The sequence below is a fragment of the Chelonia mydas genome, chromosome 19 (genome assembly GCF_015237465.2).
Source record: "Chelonia mydas isolate rCheMyd1 chromosome 19, rCheMyd1.pri.v2, whole genome shotgun sequence".
Classification (NCBI taxonomy): domain Eukaryota; kingdom Metazoa; phylum Chordata; order Testudines; family Cheloniidae; genus Chelonia; species Chelonia mydas.
In genome coordinates, this window is record NC_051259.2 from 6,802,304 (window position 1) to 6,820,518 (window position 18,215).

General features: G+C 42.1%; 2 protein-coding genes across 4 annotated transcripts; one reads left to right on the forward strand and one right to left on the reverse strand.

Annotated features, from left to right (window-relative positions):
- Positions 1 to 850: 850 nt before the first annotated feature.
- On the forward strand, positions 851 to 16,730 carry ZBTB8B (zinc finger and BTB domain containing 8B). 3 transcript variants are annotated; one of them, XM_043532037.1, is made up of 5 exons: positions 851 to 954; positions 2,502 to 3,474; positions 7,104 to 7,282; positions 7,696 to 7,918; positions 14,885 to 16,730. In XM_043532037.1, the coding sequence occupies exons 2-5, from the start codon at positions 2,526 to 2,528 to the stop codon at positions 14,908 to 14,910; spliced, it is 1,377 nt and encodes a 458-aa protein (XP_043387972.1). In that variant the 5' UTR covers positions 851 to 954; positions 2,502 to 2,525; the 3' UTR covers positions 14,911 to 16,730. The 3 variants fall into 3 exon arrangements, with proteins under 3 accessions (XP_043387972.1, XP_007067637.1, XP_043387971.1); XM_007067575.4 differs by lacking the exon at positions 14,885 to 16,730 and having other exon boundaries at positions 7,696 to 12,300; XM_043532036.1 differs by lacking the exon at positions 14,885 to 16,730 and having other exon boundaries at positions 917 to 1,012; positions 7,696 to 12,300.
- Positions 16,593 to 18,133, reverse strand: LOC122463302 (translation initiation factor IF-2-like). The gene is made up of 2 exons (XM_043532038.1): positions 17,575 to 18,133; positions 16,593 to 17,211 (listed from the first exon to the last, which is right to left on the reverse strand). Exons 1-2 carry the CDS (start codon positions 18,091 to 18,093, stop codon positions 17,122 to 17,124), a joined length of 609 nt encoding a protein of 202 aa, XP_043387973.1. The 5' UTR covers positions 18,094 to 18,133; the 3' UTR covers positions 16,593 to 17,121.
- Between the last annotated feature and the right edge of the window lie 82 nt (positions 18,134 to 18,215).

Sequence of the window (18,215 nt, forward strand, 5' to 3'; positions counted from 1 at the left end):
CAAGCAAGAGGGGGGGGAAATGGAGGGAGTGGGGGCGGGCCCTCAGAGAAGGGGCGGGGCAAGGGTATTCAGTTTTGTGCGATTAGAAAGGTGGCAGCCCTATATGGGGATTGATGTATGTGTAGGGGACAACTGACATTTGGTGGCTTCGTGAAGCGGGACTCTCAAATCCCCGACTCTGGTGTATACGACTATTCCTTTCATTTTCTTGCCGGTGACATTTAGCCAGGTTTGGTGCATCGGGGACACACAGTCTGTGCGCATCCTATTAAATGTGTGACATGCTTTAGGCTCCCTGGGGATGAGAGGTGGTAGTCAGTCCTGGCGATGTAAAGAGCACACCAGGGACCCCAAACAATACTGATCTTAAACGCCTTCACCCCATCCCACACTGAGAGCCCAGCCCACCTCGAGCAACACCTCCATGAAATCATAGAATATCAGGCTCGGAAGGGACCTCAGGAGGTCATCTAGTCCAACCCCCTGCTCAAAGCAGGACCAATCCCCAATTTTCACCCCGGATCCCTAAATGGCCCCCTCCAGGATTGAACTCACAACCCTAGGTTTAGGGGGCCAATGCTCACACCACTGAGCTATCCCTCTGCAGCGAACCCCCCAACACCGCCCGGGAGCCCCAGCCAGCAGCCCAGGAGATCGGGCCCTCGCGGTGCATGCTGGGATGTGTAGTCCCTTTCCCTGGCCCCTGCCCCGCGAAGAGAATCACAGCAGGGCACTCCAAGCCCGGAGGCGGCCGAGGCGAAGGGCGCATGCTCCGCGGGGCTGCAGGCGGGTGGCCGGGAAGGGCGCACACTACCTTGCTGGGAAGGAGGCACCGCCTCTTGGCCTGTCCCGCCGCGGGGTTGGTGGGTTGGGCTGGGGAGGTGCGGCGAGGAGGCGGGCCCGGCCCGGCGCGTGCGTCAGGTTCGGTAGCGCTGCGCGAGGGGCCGGGTAAAGGTGAGAGGGAGAGGGGAGATTCCCCATTTTTCATTCAGGAGGGGACGGGACGGGGCAGGTCGGTGCGGGGCGAAGCTTCTGCCGAGCCCGGGTTCGGGGTGTGGCTGGGGGGCGGGGGGCTGAGCGGCATGAATCCCCCCCCCACACACACACACACTGCACAGAGCTGGGGGAGGGGCTGCCCAGTGGGGCTGGGGCCCCACTCCTTTCCCCGCAGGGAGGGGCGGCAGGGCTCAGTCCCGTGAGGGGGGGGGGTATCCTGGGGGGCGGGGAGGCGACGGACCCGAGACAGCACCGACCCTGCGGAGTCTGGTGGGCTGCCCATCCCTCGGGGGGAAAAGGGGGGGGCTGCAGGGACTCGGCCCTGCTGAGATGCCCCATGAGTGTTTGTTCTGCTGGGGTGGGCAGGGCTGGCTCCTCTCCAGCCGACTTGGCATTTCCCCCTTTAACCCAAGGGAGAGACTTCGGCTCCAAAGAGCATAAAACCTACAGTGCCAAATCATGCCCACAGACTGCCACAAGAGCGCCTGGCTGAAAGGCAGGAGCGGGAGTAAAATGAGCTGGGTTCCTAGCGCTACCACAGACTTTCTGTGGGATGCTTAAGCTCAGTTCTTCAATTCCCCTACCTGTAAAATGGGGATAGCGCTTCCAGTCCCACAGGAGCGTTGGGAGACTTCATGCTTGTAAAGTTCTCTGAAATTCTCAAGCAGAAAGCCTTAAATAAGTAAAATGTATTGTTATGTTTAAGCCTTTCCAGTTTTCATCAGCTTTTCCACCAGAGGTGCCCCTGAGCAACCAGCCTATGCCAGTTTCACCCTTGACTGCAAATATCAGAAAAATAATCGTGTCTGCTTTTTTATAAAGAATAAGGGATTAATGTCAGTGGCGGTGCATGTAATCTCATCCAATGAGACAACTAGTACATAAAAAAAAAAAAAGGTGAACTTTGGTAACGGTATGTTCAAAAACTGTTCTCAGGGCAGGTTGTAATTTTACCCTGGAATCAGTTTTACTGAAAGTTTTATTAAAAGCAGATACCATCTCAGACTATCTGAAGTTTAGAATTGTTCTGACTCTTTGGAGCACTGTACGCAGTCACTGCATCTTTGCCATGTGTCTGTGATAGGTTGGCTGAGTTGGGATATAGGATACTAAATTTGTGAAGCTAGTGCGTTGTCCACTAAGAAATGACAGAGGCTACTCTATTTAAATTGTAAGCTCTTTAGAGCAGGGACCATCTTTTTGTTCTGTGTTTGCACAGTGCCTAGTACAATGGGCTTTTGGCCCATGAGTAGGGCTCCTTGGTGCTGTGGTAATGCTAATAATAATTGGACGTGTACTGTTGTAGTTGGAATGTTACAGTGACTTCAGGTTTAAAAAAAATTCCAGTTTTCCAGAGTCTGAATATGACTATAGGCCAGGTTGTTGCGGGGAGGGAGGGGTTTGTTTGTTTTTGGAGGGAGAGAAAACAGTGATAGGTTTTGATTGATTCCACAAAGGGAGAAGAATTTCTGCTCTAATGTTCTCTCTTTGTTTCTTCTTGTCAGTGATCAGAAGCAGCAATAGGAGAAATGGAGATGCAGTCATATTACACGAAGCTCTTGGGAGAGCTCAATGAGCAAAGAAAGAGGGACTTTTTTTGTGACTGCAGTATTATTGTGGAAGGCAGGATCTTCAAAGCTCACAAGAACATTCTGTTTGCTAATAGTGGCTACTTCAGAGCCTTATTGATTCATTACATTCAAGACAGTGGGCGACACAGCACTGCTTCTTTGGACATTGTTACTTCAGAGGCCTTCTCCATCATCCTAGATTTCCTTTATTCAGGGAAGCTGGATCTTTGTGGGGAAAATGTTATTGAAGTCATGTCAGCAGCTAGCTACTTGCAGATGACTGATGTGGTCAATTTTTGCAAAACTTACATCAGGTCGTCGCTAGATATTTGCAGAAAAATAGAGAGAGAAGCTGCTTTCTATCAGGCTGATAGTGGAAGCTCTAGTTCTGCCAGAGAGGGCACTTCTTATGGTACAAAGAGCCAGTGCTCTGCCTCCATCTCTTCTCTGCAAGAAAAGGAAAGGATTTCTGATTGTCAGAGAGATCCTCCCTGTGGTGAATGTAGCAGCTGCCACCCAATGGAACTTGTGGTGAGAGACCCTGTAAGCAGTGATTCTCCAGATGACATTAATTCTTCTCTGCCCAAAGGGGTAGTAGAACCAAAAGTAGAATTTGACTCTGATGAAGTGGAAGTAGAAGTGGGTGAACGACTACAGCAGTATCCAACTCCATTATCTCTTGAGCAGATGGAAGAGGGGCTGCACAGTGGCCAGGCAATGGACTTGGCCTGTAATAACTACCATATGAAACAGTTCCTGGAGGCCCTGCTACGCAACAGTGCAGCTCAAAGAAAAGATGATGTAGTTCATCACTTTGTTCGGGGCTTTGAGGGTAGGCCAGAAGATGCAGGGGTGGCCATGAGTTCCATGATGGACATTCACAGCGACTGGTATGGTGAGGATACAGGTGAGATGAGAATTCCCGAGGCTCTAGATAATGTCTGTATAACAGATGAGGAAGCTGTTTATTTGTATCACTTTCTATGTTAATTGAACGGTTATTCTCATTCTTGTTCAGTATACTTCACAGGAAAATATTGCTGAATTTTATGCAACAGCAAAATAAACTATTGTTCTGGACTTCAAAAGAAAGCTGCACTCATTTTGTTCAGTGCAGCATTTGGAAGGTAAGTATTTCTGATCTAAAAACTTGTATTTGAAATAGGTATTTTGGAGTCTAATGGTGGTAGCATAATTTGGGACAACACTGGAATGAAAGATGAATGTAAGAAAAGCTTTACCTCTTATAACTGTTAGCATTATGTGTGACAGGTTCGGTCACAGAGACCCCCTTGGGACTTTCACCTGTTGTGCTGAGATTTGCCTCTGAGCTTGTTTTCCCTGCCAGCTTGGGACTCCAGAACCCTGCCTTGTTGAGCCAGACACGCTAGCCTGCTGCAACACAGACCCAGGTCTGGTCCACAAAGCCGCAGACTTTAACCAAAAACTGCTCAGCAGGTCACCTATCTCCAGCACCCACACACCCAGTTCCCAACGGGATCCAAACCCGAAATAAATCCGTTTGCTCTGTATAAAGCTTATACAGGGTAAACCCATAAATAGTCTGCCCTCTATAACACTGATAGAGAGAGATGCACAGCTGTTTGCTTCCCCAGGTATTAATCACTTACTCTGGGTTTATCAATAAACAAAAATGATTTTATTAAGTATAAAAAGTAGGATTTAAGTGGTTCCAAGTAATAACAGACAGAACAAAGTAAGTCACCAAGCAGAATAAAACAAAACACGCAAGTCTAAGCCTAATACATTAAGAAACTGATTACAGATAATATCTCACCCTCAGAGATGTTCCAATAAGCTTCTTTCACAGACTAGACTCCTTCCTAGTCTGGGCCCAATCCTTTCCCCTAGTACCGTCCTTGTTTGTTCCAGCAGGCATCTTAGGTGGAAACTAGGGGTTTTCTCATGACTGGAAGCCTCTTTGTCCTGCTCCACTCCCTTTTATAGTTTTGACCGAAGGCGGGAATCTTTTGTCTCTCTGGGTCCCCACCCCTCCTTCTAAATGGAAAAGTACCAGATTTAAGATGATTCCGCTGTCCTGTGACCTGGTCACATATCCTATGTGACCTCATTCTTCATTACCCATGAGCTGGCACACAATACACAGGAATTTTTCAAGTAAACAGCCATTTACAACCAATTGTCCTAGTCAATGGGAGCCATCAAAATTCTAAACCACCGTTAATGGCCCACACTTTGCATAATTACAATAGGACCTCAGAGTTATACTTCATATTTCTAGCTTCAGATACAAGGATGATACATGGCATACAAATAGGAGGAATATATTCAATAAGTTAAAACATTTGTTATGATACCTTACAAGAGACCTTTTGCATAAAGCATATTCCAGTTGCATCATATTCACACTTATAAACATATTTCCATAAAACATATGGAATGCAACGTCACATTATGAACAAGAGTTGTTATAGATTCAGAAAGGCAAACTGATAGTCCCATGTTGGTTATGCTATAAACACTGAGAGGCAGAATATTAACTACACTGCATATTTTCCCTCTAGAGACAGACTTCCTTCTCCATTGCTGATCATCAGGGCTGCTGCTTTCACTAGCCCAAATGCATGCTGGGATTTCTCAGCACCAGCAGGAAGGCTATGTGACAGCACCTTCAGGGACCTGAAGGAGAAAAAGCTCTTGTAAATATACCCATTTCCTAAGATGGCTAACGATTTTGGGTCTTCATCTGCTTGTAATAAAGTTGGGGGACTATTTCTTTTCCCGAATACTGTCTCTGTTTACCTTTCAAAAACTGTCCTTTAAGGTGGGCTCTACTCATTGTCTGAAGTACACCTCAGTTCATAGCCATTCATAATTCGCCAAGTTAAAAAATAATGATGTAGGCAATAGGAGTTATTCACAAAGATAGTGTATGCTGTAGAAAGTAAAGCTACGTTTATGCCATCACTAGCTCAAGCACACAAGTGTGTTCTTAAAACCACTTAGAGTTCAGCGGGTCCGTAAGGAACTCTCACTGTGTAGTGAATCAATGTTCATCTGATAAAATCATTAAGTCAGTCAGCATAATTGAAATATTTAATGGCAGGATTCTGTTACAATAACATCTACTGCTTCCAAAATGCTGTAGCATAGTAGACATCTAATAGGATAATATTATGTTCCATTGCTGTTTTTTTCAAGTAAAACTCTTCAAATTGTTAATCTAGCATTAAAAGTGAAAATACACATAAAACCTGATAAATCATCAATAACAGAATTTGCTAGAAACTTTAACACTAGAAATATGTATTTTAAATATACATTCAGGGTTCTATGTTTCTCTTAAAAAAATTGACGTCACTAGCACCTAAAGTAGAACAGGAAACTATTCTTTATGCTGGTTTAGGTTCTTGTGATGTATTCAGCTCTTTCAAGGGAGAGACAGAACGCTGATCGCAGGTCCTGGTAGCTAAAGTTGCGGAATGAGTCTCAGATATCTTGTTTTTGAAAGTGTGTGTGTGTGTGCTTGTGTGTATATGTACATATGTATATGTCTACACATGAATTATTAGGGTCTAACTGATTTTGATATTTATTGAAAAAGATATTATTTAATCTTTGAGGTGCCAGTACAGCAAAGGACTATGTGTATGCATAACTTTAATCATGCACTTAAGTCACATTGACTTCAGTGGGGTGCCTGACTTCAGGGGGGCGCTTTAACGTTAAGGATGTGTTTAAAGTATTTTACACGCTGATTCAGGAAAGCAACGCACACTTTTTAGTCTCTTAACATCACCACCCAATCCTAGTCATGTTACAAAGGACATCTCTAGTCAGTCATGTATTGGCTACCATCAAGTAATGCCAATTTTTATTTAAAAATGTAATCTTCAAATACAATTCTCAATTTTTGCATCTTCTCACATGAATTTTATCAATGTTTAATTGTATGTGTATATTCTCAATCTAGGCATATTTTACTGGAAAAAAAAAACAACAGCAAACGTATTAGAGATGAAAGACTCCTATTAGTCCCAGTAGAAAGCCTACTAAGACTTGAATGGGGACAGAGGCATAAATTACCTCTAGGGATGGTCCCTCTGTGTCTAAATTGACACCCATTATTATAGCATATTGGAAAACTTGCTAGTGCCTGTGCACTTTTCTGTGGCTAAATTAAAGACTTTAGTTTCCAGTGCTGTTAATATGACACCTTTTTCAAAAATAAATTTGCAAATAACAAGAAGCTTTCAATGGCTCACATATTGAGCATAGTCTAGCAAACACATCACACCAGAAACCAATTTTGCCAATTTATTAAATTTATTTTAAAATTGCCTGATTTTCAAGGGTTCTAAGAACCTGCAGCTCCATAAGCTTTTAAAAAAGAGACCATAAAATTAAAAAAAAAAAACAAACCATCCAAGTGAGTCAAATACAAAGAGGAAAAATATGTGAATATTCTGGCCCTAGCTTGCAGGCAAGGATTGTAACGAGCAACCTAGCTAACTTTGTTGAATTGTCTAAAATATATTGTTTTCTTTTTAAAAGGTGATGTGTTAGTTGTGCCAATCAAGCTCCACAAATGCCCGTTCTGTCCCTACACCGCTAAGCAGAAGGGAATACTAAAACGGCACATTCGCTCTCATACAGGCGAGAGACCCTACCCTTGTGAGACGTGCGGCAAACGCTTCACCCGGCAGGAGCACCTTCGGAGTCATGCTCTGAGTGTAAGTTTGATGAAAGCAGATATCTCTCAGAAGCAGATTTAAAAATAAATAGTAAGCTCCTGTGTTCAGTGTTTCTCAGTCATTCTGCTGATGTGTGTAAAGAATGTATATGTGTCACATTTTGATTTAAGGCTGTTCTAAAGTACAGTAGAAGATAGAATGATTCTGCTCTCAATAGGTAAGGTTAACTGGGCAATGGTTAAGACTAAGAAATTGACATTTAATGCAATACAATTATATTAGTCCAAAACCTTTGTTCTTAGAAAGGTGATGTGATCATTTGCCCTGCAAGTTTGGTAAATGCTGCTGTGTGTTTCGCCTTGGAATATATGGAAGCAGCATCCCCAAAAAGGGCTAAAGCAACAAGATAGGCCAACCACTTTTACAATGATGTTTTATTTCTCATTGATCAGGTGCACCGATCAAACAAGCCAATTATCTGCAAGGGTTGCAGAAGAACGTTCACAAGTAGCCTATCGCAGGGATTACGACGCTTTGGCTTGTGTGACAGCTGCACTTGTGTAACGACTACGCATGAGGATTCAATGCCCATTAACCTCAGTCTGATGGAACCTTCATCAGAAGGTCAAGAAAAGGGTGATACAGACAATGATTGGCCTATATATGTCGAATCTGGTGAGGAAAATGATCCAGCTGATGACGATGATGCTGATGATAAGCAGGAGATCCATAGAAGCTTATCAGACCGAGAGGCACTTATGTAGTAACAAAAGGAGGGTGGGCAGATTTAAAGTGTCTCCCCTGTGATTGGTCATTCTACAGCAGAAAACTGCATATTTAACCAGTTTTGTGGAACTGTGTGTTTTTTATTACTAAATTCCAGTTTTGATAGAACTGGTGGGAAGAACTGGATTTTGGAATTTTGAAATATTTTTTAACTTTTCAGTGCTGTGCACTAGAATTCTGAGGGAATTTCCTGTCCTGGGTGAGCAGAGGCTGTCTCCTTGCAATCACCTGTTGTGCTTCTGTACCCTGGCTATGAGGGAAGGATCATCATGATCGTTTGATACTGAGTTTCCTTCCACAATGCTACCATAGTCCCCCAATCCTGGTCTCAAGGGGGCACCATCATCTTTCTAGGAAGAGATGTGAAGAAAATAAACGTAGTTTTCATCCTTAATCTTGGACTTCTCTAAACTATTTTACATTCTTGTCCTTCTTATGCTAGGAAAGTCCTATCTGAAACTGTAAATCCTAACTGTTTAATTTTAAAAGTTTAGAATAGGATTTGACCTGGAAACCATGGTAAATTACCAGGATAACAAATATGCTACAGAGGGAAGCATATTCAGTAGAGAATCTTCACACGTGTTTGTTCATATATGTACTTAGAGAGCAAGCTTCTATTTTTGGGCAGTTTTCACTACATTTCCATCCCTGGAGAACAACAGAGCTTGGGCTATGATTCTTCTGGTCTATCTTTAATGCCCATTAGACAGTAGTCCAGGCCTGAGAACTACACAGAATACTTATTCTATGATCTGGTAAAATAGTGTCCAAAGTGCACTGGTCACTGAAGCAACAGTAAGTGCACTACCCACCTCTTTTCATAAAATCATAGAACTGGAAGGGACCTCGAGAGGTCATCTAGTCCAGTCCCCTGCACTCAAGCCAGGACTTAAGTATTTTTCAACCATTTAAAGTAGAAGTTATAACCTAGCAATCTAGAAAAGTGGTTTCTTTAGTAGATTCAATAGTCAGATTTACTGCTGATCTAGCCGAAGAATTCCAAAGAAAAATCTGGGCTACGTATATAACACCATCCCTGCAAAGTATTTTTCATGAAGTCAGGTGAGACCCCTTGTAAAATTAGAGACTCCCTGTATGCAAACTTCCCTTTTCCTAATGAGAGTTTTTTCTTCTTATGTAGTCAAAAAATAGTCTTTGGTGATTCCTATGATGGTTTGTACCCTTTCATTGTCTTATGAATTCATCCAGGTACTGTCTCTTGTTAAAATTCCAACTTGGACCCTACATTTTCCTTGTTGAATAGATACAAGTTGGCTTTTGAAGGAGGTGAGATTACTTTACTTAATTTACCTGTCCAGTACCAAATTGCTGTAAACTATGAAATTAGCTGGGAAACTGTAAAGAGCTCTTGGTAAGCTACTGCTAAACTTAAGACTAAAGAAGATACAATACTGAAGGATTCTGTGAAGTGAAGGTGCATACTGTATGTAGATAGTACTTTTTAACTTTGTAAATGTTAATGAAAAGCACTGTACTTGGGCCTCACTTTCTGGATCAAGTGCTAGAACAGAAGATTGCAGACAGACATCACTGACACAAGAAGATCGTCTCACTTAAAAAGACAGTTTTCCTTTCTTATATTTTACAGAAGACTTTACACTGAGCAAACATAAAATGGAACATTTTTATATAAAAAGCAGCTGATTTAATCAGTCATTTTCTGTATACCTCATGCAATTATTTCACATATTGGATAAGAACATTCTGCCCCACAGTTCAGCTTCTTTATTTGCTTCATCCTGTAGTAAGACAATAATCCTGGTGTGATATCACAATCTACTTGTACAGAAGTGATTCTGATATCACAAATGCAGCATTATGACTTCATTGCAAGATCAAATAGGATGAATAAAAATGAAACAAGCCTCTGTTTATCTTTAATTACTAGCAAAGTAGCAAAAAAAAAAACCCAACCCCCCCAAAAAATCAGAGGTAAATAGAGTTGTTTGAAATGTCTCCCCAAAACTCGAAGTCTTACTTTAAGTGCTATCTTTCTGGAAGATATTGCATTTCTTGCTGGATTTATTTTCTGTAACTTAAATTGAGAGGAGCAACGCACCTTTAAAAATAAGCTATTTGTATTTGTTTTTTAGTTTGTTACAAAACCTCTCCAATAGTCCTTATTTCATATTGTTTGTAAATTGGAGTTGGTGTCTGAACGATAATGTCATAGTTTCATCAGCATAGCAAATTAGTATGAGGGCCAGATTTTCAAAAGAACTAAGCAACCACCAGCAACTCCCATTTAGGCACCTGAATGAGTGTCTGGATCTACAAAAGAGCCCTGGCCACTTCATTTAGGAGCCTAAATGGGAACTGAGCTCTCCTGAACATCTAACTTCAATTTCGGGAGCTAAACACTTTTGAAAATCTGGCCTATAGAGTGGGCTTCTAAATCACATAAGCGCTTTTGAAAATCCTATATATAATCCCATGAGGGTGGTCTTTTCGATGACTTCTTTGTTACTGCTCAGCCAACCCAAGTTCACGATGGTATTCTCTATCTGCTTATCAGTTGAGCAAAGGACTTTGTGTAAGAACATTTTAAAAGGAGTCCTCATACTTTTGACAATTGAGGACTGAGTTGCATAATGAAGGTGGGGTAGGAATGTAAATAGTCATCCTAACTTTTCATCAGCATGGCATCCTGATCTCTATGGTCATTCTGGCAGAGAGGTGCCACTTCAGTGTAAATATTAGAGGCCAATAGACTTGGAATATTCATTGGATATGGTGCTGGATAGTGTGTTATAATGCATCTTTCTGGTGATTTAGCTTATCAGAGAAACACTGTAGAACTATGTTGAGGCATGTACTAGTGAACTCTGAAATTGTGAAGACCTTCAGAAGAGGGAAAATCAGTGCTCTTGTGAAGGCATGTATGCAGTGGATTTAAGAGCTGTGGGAAATACTGCAGTGGCCTTCAGCTGTTTGAATTCAGCCTGCTTCATTTGGTTTTAGAAATTTTTCTTGTGTGTCTTGTGCATAGAGAATGGAACTGTGTTAAGTTTTGTGTAACGTTGGGGCAAGGGGTGGGGTGGGCGAGAGATTCCAATCACGTTGCAGTTTGAAAGTGACCAGCAAAATTGCAATTTCTGTTGATCTGTCATAGTGTGCCACTTTGTTTTTCAGTGGGTCCTTAATTCAGCCTCAGTGTTTAGTAGAAAAGGTTACACTTTATTCAGTTTCTTGTGACAGATGTTTATGTAGATCTGTGTTTGCTGTGCTTCCCACCCAGTTCCATTCTGTTTCCCTGAAATCTTCCATGTAAATCCAGCCTTTACAAGCTTTGAGAAAGTGACACTGCTGTTCTAAAAGAATATTCATATGGTGCTGAATGAAGAATCAAAGAAAATGTCCTTAGACTTGTTTCTAATGTGATCTTTTCTCTCAAAGTTTTTAAAAGGCCACGAAAACTACATATCTTAAATTCTTAGCTCTGCATAATTTACACTGTTTAGGAGTATACTTAATTTATTTGTTTGCACATAATTGCACTGTTTTTCACTAAAGAAATACATGCTGCAATGATATTAATGGTGCATTGAACTTGTAAATATTAATCTTCCAAATCTGAGTCATTTCATTTGTCTGAAATTTGAACAGTAACTTTATAGCTGGAGTCCTTTAATTTAGTCTACCTAATTAACAGACACTCTTACGAGCTGAGCCTTATTTGAACAGCTGATTTAACTACATCAGTGGATACCTGGAGGAGTCTGAAACTATTGGCCTTGTGTAGAAAGTAAACCTAGTTAAGGGGGGTATGCTTTATAAAACATACACCAGTTGACTAAATTGAGGAAACTCCAAGTTAAGGCTCAACACTCAATTTTTAATTCCGACATTCAATCCATCTACTGCTGGCTATGGGCACTATGCAAGCAAAAATCAAACTAATGGCAAGGAAAGATTAAAAGGATGCTATCAACTTTAAAATCTAGTCATTTTTTTAAAGTGTTTTCAGGTACTACTGATTCTTCCTAATTACTTTTATGGTTTTACAATCATAGTTTCATTTTTAATTTTTATTTTTTTAAATAACTTTTCCTTCCCCTGTTGCTGTGGGGGGATCCTGCACAACCCTCTGGGGAAACAGTGAAACTGACTGTGTTGTCAAATGCACATAATAAACTGCAAAAAACAGATAAATAATTTCCCTCCTAATCTCTTTGTTATAGTAACCTCTTGGATGTTACTTGTAACAATAATAGGTTTTAAAAAATCCAGATGAAGCATTGATTTTTTTTTAAAAAAAATGTATTTGGTTGCTTTGTAACCCCTCGATTAAGTGAAAATTTAAGAAACCCAGTTTACTTTTTACATTTCTCCCAGTTTAGACGATGAAAACTTTTGTTTATTCGGGGGTCTTAGAGCTGCAATGTTTGGGTTTCAAACAGTGCACGGGAATTGTTAAAAACATAAGAATGGCCATTCTGGGTCAGCCAAAGTTCCATCTAGCCCAATATCCTGTCTTCCAACAGTGGCCAGTGCCAGGGGCTTCAGAGAGAATGAACAGAACAGGCGGTCATTGAGTGATACATACCCTATTGTCCACTCCCAGCTTCTGACAGAGGCTAGTGACACTCGGAGCATGGCATTGCATCCCTGCCCATCCTGGCTAATAGTCATTGATGGACCAGTCCTCCAGGAACTTAATTAGTTGTCTTTCGAAACCAGTTATATTTTTGGCCTTCACAACATCCCCTGGCGACGAAGTTGTCTATGCATTGTATGAAGAAGTATGTTCTTTTGTTTCTTTTAAACCTGCTGCCTACTAATTTCATTTGGATGACCCCTAGTTCTTGTGAAGGAGTAAATAACATTTCCATATTCACTTGCTCCACACCAGTCAAGATTTTATAGAGCTCTATCATATCCCCTCTTAGGCGTCTCTTTTCCAAGCTAAAAAGTCCCAGTCTTTTTAATCTCTCCTCATACAGAAGCTGTTTCATACCCCTAATAATTGTTGTTGCCCTTCTCTGTACCTTTTCCACTTCCTATATAGATATATGTAGGATTTTTTTTTTTTTTTTTTTTTTTTGAGATGGGGAGACCAGATTCGCATGCGGTATTCAAGATGTGGGTGTACCATTGATTTATATAGAGGAATGGTATTTTCTGTCATCTTATCTATCCCTTTCCTAATGGTTCCTAACATTCTGTTATTTTTGATTGCCACTGCACAGAGTGGATGTTTTCAGGGAACTATCCACAATGACTCCAAGATTTTTTTGAGTGGTAACAGCTAATTTAGACCCCTCATTTTATATGTATATTTGGGATTATGTTTTCCAATGTGCATTATTTTGCATTTATCAACATTGAATTTCATCTGACATTTTGTTGCCCCATCACCCAGTTTTGTGAGGTTCCTTTGTAATTCTTTGCAGTCTGCTTTAGACTTAACTGTCGTGAGTAATTTTATATTGTCTGCAAATTTTGCCACCTCAGTTTACCCTTTTCCAAATCATTTATGAATATGTTGAACAGCACTGGTCCCAGTACAGAGCCCTGGGGGACACCACTATTTACCTCTCTTCATTCTGAAAACTGGCCATTTATTCCTACCCTTTGTTTCCTGTCTTTTAACCATTACTGATCGATGAGAGAGCCTTCCCTCTTATCCCATGACTGCTTACTTTGCTCAAGAGCCTTTGGTGAGGGACCTTGTCAAAGGCTTTCTGAAAATCTAACTACACTGTATCCACTGGTTCACCCTTGTCCACATTCTAATAGATTGGTGAGACATAATTTCCCTTTACAAAAGCCACGTTGACTCTTCCCCCAACAAATTGTGTTCATCTATGTGTCTGATAATTCTGTTTACTATAGTTTCAACCTATTTGCCTGGTACTGAAGTTAGGTTTACCATCCTGTAATTGCCGGGATAGCCACTGGAGTATTTTTTTTAAATTGGTGTCACATTCGCTATCCTCCAATCATCTGGTACAGAAGCTGATTTAAATGATAGGTTACATACCACACGTAGTAGTTCTGCAATTTCATATTTGAGTTCCTTCCGAACTCTTGGGTGAATACCATCTGGTCGTGGTGACTTATCATTGTTCAATTTATAAATTTGTTCCAAAACCTCTTCTAATGACACCTCAATCTGGGACAGTTCCTCAAATTTGTCCCTTAAAAAGAATGGCTGAGGTGTGGGAAATTCCCTCACCTCCTCTGCAGTGAAGACTGATGCAAAGAATTCATTTAGTTTCTCCACAATGACTTTATTTTCTCTGAGTGCTCCTTTAGCACCTCAATTGTCCATGAACATTGTTCAAATGTTTAAAACTAACTTTTATCATTGGAATTCTTAATGTGAGAAAATATTTGTTGGTCATACTGTAAAAGTTTCTTTGCAAACTAAAATTTGGAGCAAAATTTAAATTGGGTGTCCCTCTTCTCTTTGTACATTATAAACTTTAATGTATGTTATGTTTATTTTTTTATCTTAAAGCCTTACTAGAAAGTGTAAAGTACTGTTAACATAATATGCCATAATTAGTTCACTGAGTCAATTTTTGTCCGTTTCAATCAGTTTTTGGACTGTTGCAGACTCTAAATAGGTGGAGGTGTTTAAAAACGTGTATTGGAGCCTAAGGTTTAACTTGTTCTTAAATGAATGTAGGTAAGTAGAGAAATATAGTTCCAATCCTGCCAATGGCTCCATGCAGGCATACAAGCCTGCCTAAATGGATCTTGTTATAAGGTCAGGGCCATAGTTACTGGTTCTCTGCTGCCAGGGTCAACTCGAGCGCTCTTTAAAACCACAGGCTCTTGACAATGACTGTAACACTTTGTTTCTTCTTAAATTTTTGTTTTAAGATGGTGTATGCACAGGAACAGAATAAAAACAACAAATACAGTACGTCGCCACTTAAACATTCATCCCAAAATACCCAGAGGCAGTATTCCACATCTTAAACTAAGGACCTGCAAAACATGATGCAGAATTTTTTTTGACTTACAAGAAAACCATCAAAGTACATGAAACCATACTTTTTTCATGCTTGTAACTTAACTGCTAAGACTCAGATCCTGTAAAGACTGACACACATGTTTAACTTTATGTACGTGTGGCTCTATTGACTGAGACTAGTAACATGCAGAAAGCTAAGCATGCATGTAAGGATTAGGGTCCAAATCAGATTGAAAAGTTCTCCAAGCTCTTGAATGGTGAGACTGAGTATGCATTGAACTTTTAGTTATTCAATACCTCTGAAAACAGAAGTTTATCATGTGAACACTAAAACTTAATTTTAGTGTAATTGACTGTCACTGATATTCAGATCAACTTTCTTGTTTGAGCACAAATAGCTAATGGGGTGGTGGGGAACCAAAAACCACAAAAAACCCTAAAACACACTACGTATTGTTCACATGCAAACTTTAGAAAGTTTGCCTTAGAATAGCTAAGATATTTTTAAACTTTTATTGCTGGGTAAGGTGGATTATGTGACATCTAGTGGATCAACATATTTAGAATACCCTAGCTTTTGGAGCTCAGAAGGTCTTATCAGCAGGTATTAAACCAAAACCTAGAATGTTCACTAAATCAAGAAATAATTAATCCATCAGCTTTTGAGCCTGATATTGGTACTTTTTGGACCTGAAAGCTTCTGACTCAAGTGCCAATCCTGTAAATTCCTCTGGGTGAACATGAGAGCCTCGGTGGGTCAAAATACTCAGGCAGAGGTCTGTCCATTGCATCCTATACCGTAAATTACTTTTTGACCCAGTAAAGGGTGTTTTGTACCTTTTCCACTTTCCAAGCCCAATATAGCTGCAAACATTTTCTGCAGGTTACTGGGTAATGCATCATCTTGAAATTGATCAACTGGTTTAACCAGAAGTAAACCTTACTATAGTATTAATTGCTATAAAGAAAATATTTTGTTTATATTCTGAATCTGCTTTGTGCCTGAAATTCTTCAGTTATCTCCACTTTCTCTGTAAGTCTGATTCTTGGTATATTTTTCACATTTAAATTCTGTTTTCTCTTGAATTAACTGTTAAATTAAGAATACAGGAGAAATTTGACTCTTGTTTTAAAAAGTTCTGTTTCACCATGTAAAGCAAATAAGGTGCGAAATTAAAAAAAAACCAAAACACTAAGGCAACCTGTTATCTTGGAAGTGGGAGAACTGACATCTTATCTCCTGGTTCCATAAGCATTGAGGGACAATAGTTCTATCTAAAGCTAGGGTCTTTTCAGTGTCTGACTAAAGATACCAGCACACTATCTAGAAAATTCAGTGTGCAATAGATGAAGCAATGCTAGACAGGCAGAACTTTGGAGATTTATAACTGGACATTTTCCATGAGTTGCTAATAGGAAAGTGGCTATGACATTTTGTCATTGGCTGCCAGGTTTCCGAGCGTATCTGAGACTTTTGTGTGTGTCAAGGTGGATGAGTAAAAAATAAATGAAACCAAAGTTAAGAATTTATGTAGACCACCACCACAGCAGCAATTTACCCTTGTCAAGGGATGGGGAACAAATCTTTAAGTGCTTTTTGTAACTTTTTTTCTACAGTGGTGCATTACTGAATGTCTTTATTGTATGTTAAATTGTATATGTACTATATATGTTTATATTGTTGTATGTAGTCCAGTTCTTTTCTAGCTAAAGAACAAAACAAAAATTAAATAAATATTATGCTAACAATGAGAACATAGTATGATTGTTCCTTTTCCCATAGATATGTTAGGTGTATGATTTAAGTAGATGGTTTGCTGGTGGCCCTGTGGGATTTTCTGAATCAGTGCTGTAATTTGTCACAGTGCTTTTCTTGAGGGGTATAACATTTCAGCGGGAATTATAATGGAAGACACAGTGAAAACATAAACATTTCTATCCATATAATTATTTGCAATTCCCATTTCAAGGAAAGTGAAACAATGACAATCTGTATCCCAAGCATTCTAATAAATAGCTTAAAAGAAAATGAAGTGACAAGTTGACTTGTCTCCCACTCTGCAATCTTAGGCCATGCAGGGAGAGTCTATAATGGGTGGGGGGGGAAGAGCTATCCAGTCTCTACAACTGTGAACAAGAGATGTCATTTCATTTTGAAAGTTGAAGGGACCTCCCGGTTCACATCCAGCAAAGGAGCCTTTCGCTGGTGTCCTAAAACGCTCCCGTGAATTGCCTGTTGAAAAGGAAACACTTCACTGTCACGGGACAGTCTCTCTCTTCTGGGCACCTGGAAGGGGAAAATGAAAAACCAAACAGCCCCTTCCCCTGTGTCAGTGTGTGCCATGATGGGCACTCTAGACGCTCCTACCCTGCCGGGGGAAGGCGCAGAAATCGGGCATGGGGCGGTGTAAAATGGCCCTTAGGCATCACGTTCCCTCCTGGGGAGCATGTGGGACTGCGGGTGGGAGAGGAGGAAAATGCAGCCCACGCTGCCAGGAAGCGGCCGGGCTTGTGCCTGCTGCGAGCGGAGCGTTGCCCCTTTAATTGTGTCCCCAGCCCTCGGGCGTCTCTGTCCAACGCCCACGTCAGCAAGTACCTTTTGTTTCTCTCGCGCTCGGGCTTCCAGGGTTTGGGGCGGCGGGACCCGCCACTTGCATTGAAGCCACACAGAGCCCGGCCCGCGGGTTCGCGGATCGCGCCTCCTGCTCTCTCCGGCCCGGCGGCTGCCGCCCGCGGAACCTAGCCGGTAAGTGGCGGCGGCGCAGCCGGGCGCTGCCATGGCCCCGGCCCGGCAGCGGCGGGCTCGGCGGACCCGAGGCGGGCGCTCCCCGCAGCCGAGCCGCGCTCGCAGGGAGAGCGAGGCGGGCGCCATTTGTAGCCCGGGCGCCGCCGTGAGGGGCCGGGAAGGGCAGCCGAGGGGCTGGCGGGAGCTCGGCGGCTGCGCAGCGGGACGGGGACCGGGCAGGGGCGGCAGGTCCCGGGCTGGCCGCGGGGCTTGGAGCGGCCGGGGGCGGGGCAGCCCCGTCCCGAGCCGCCGCTCAGGCTCCCCCGAGCGCCCCTCGGGCACGGACGCTCGGTCCGCTCGGCCAGGCGGGCTGCAGCGCCTGCCCCGCATCGCGGCCCGCGGGCTCCGAAGTCCCACGGTGCCGGCCTCGCCGGGCGGGCGAGTCTAGCGCCGTCGGGCGTCCCTCGTGCTACCCTCGTGCCCGATGGCGGAGCAGCCCGTTCCGCCTGGGC

Bases quoted from the DNA above. Each gene is read 5' to 3' on its own strand.
- LOC122463302 (XM_043532038.1), bottom strand. From the start codon at position 18,093: ATGCGGGGCAGGCGCTGCAGCCCGCCTGGCCGAGCGGACCGAGCGTCC. The intron at 17,212-17,574 runs GTACTTGCTGAC...CCTTTTCAACAG, and splicing joins GAGCGCGAGAGAAACAAAAG to GCAATTCACGGGAGCGTTTT.
- ZBTB8B (XM_007067575.4), top strand. From the start codon at position 2,526: ATGGAGATGCAGTCATATTACACGAAGCTCTTGGGAGAGCTCAATGAG. The intron at 3,475-7,103 runs GTGAGATGAGAA...TCTTTTTAAAAG, and splicing joins CTGGTATGGTGAGGATACAG to GTGATGTGTTAGTTGTGCCA. The intron at 7,283-7,695 runs GTAAGTTTGATG...CTCATTGATCAG, and splicing joins TTCGGAGTCATGCTCTGAGT to GTGCACCGATCAAACAAGCC.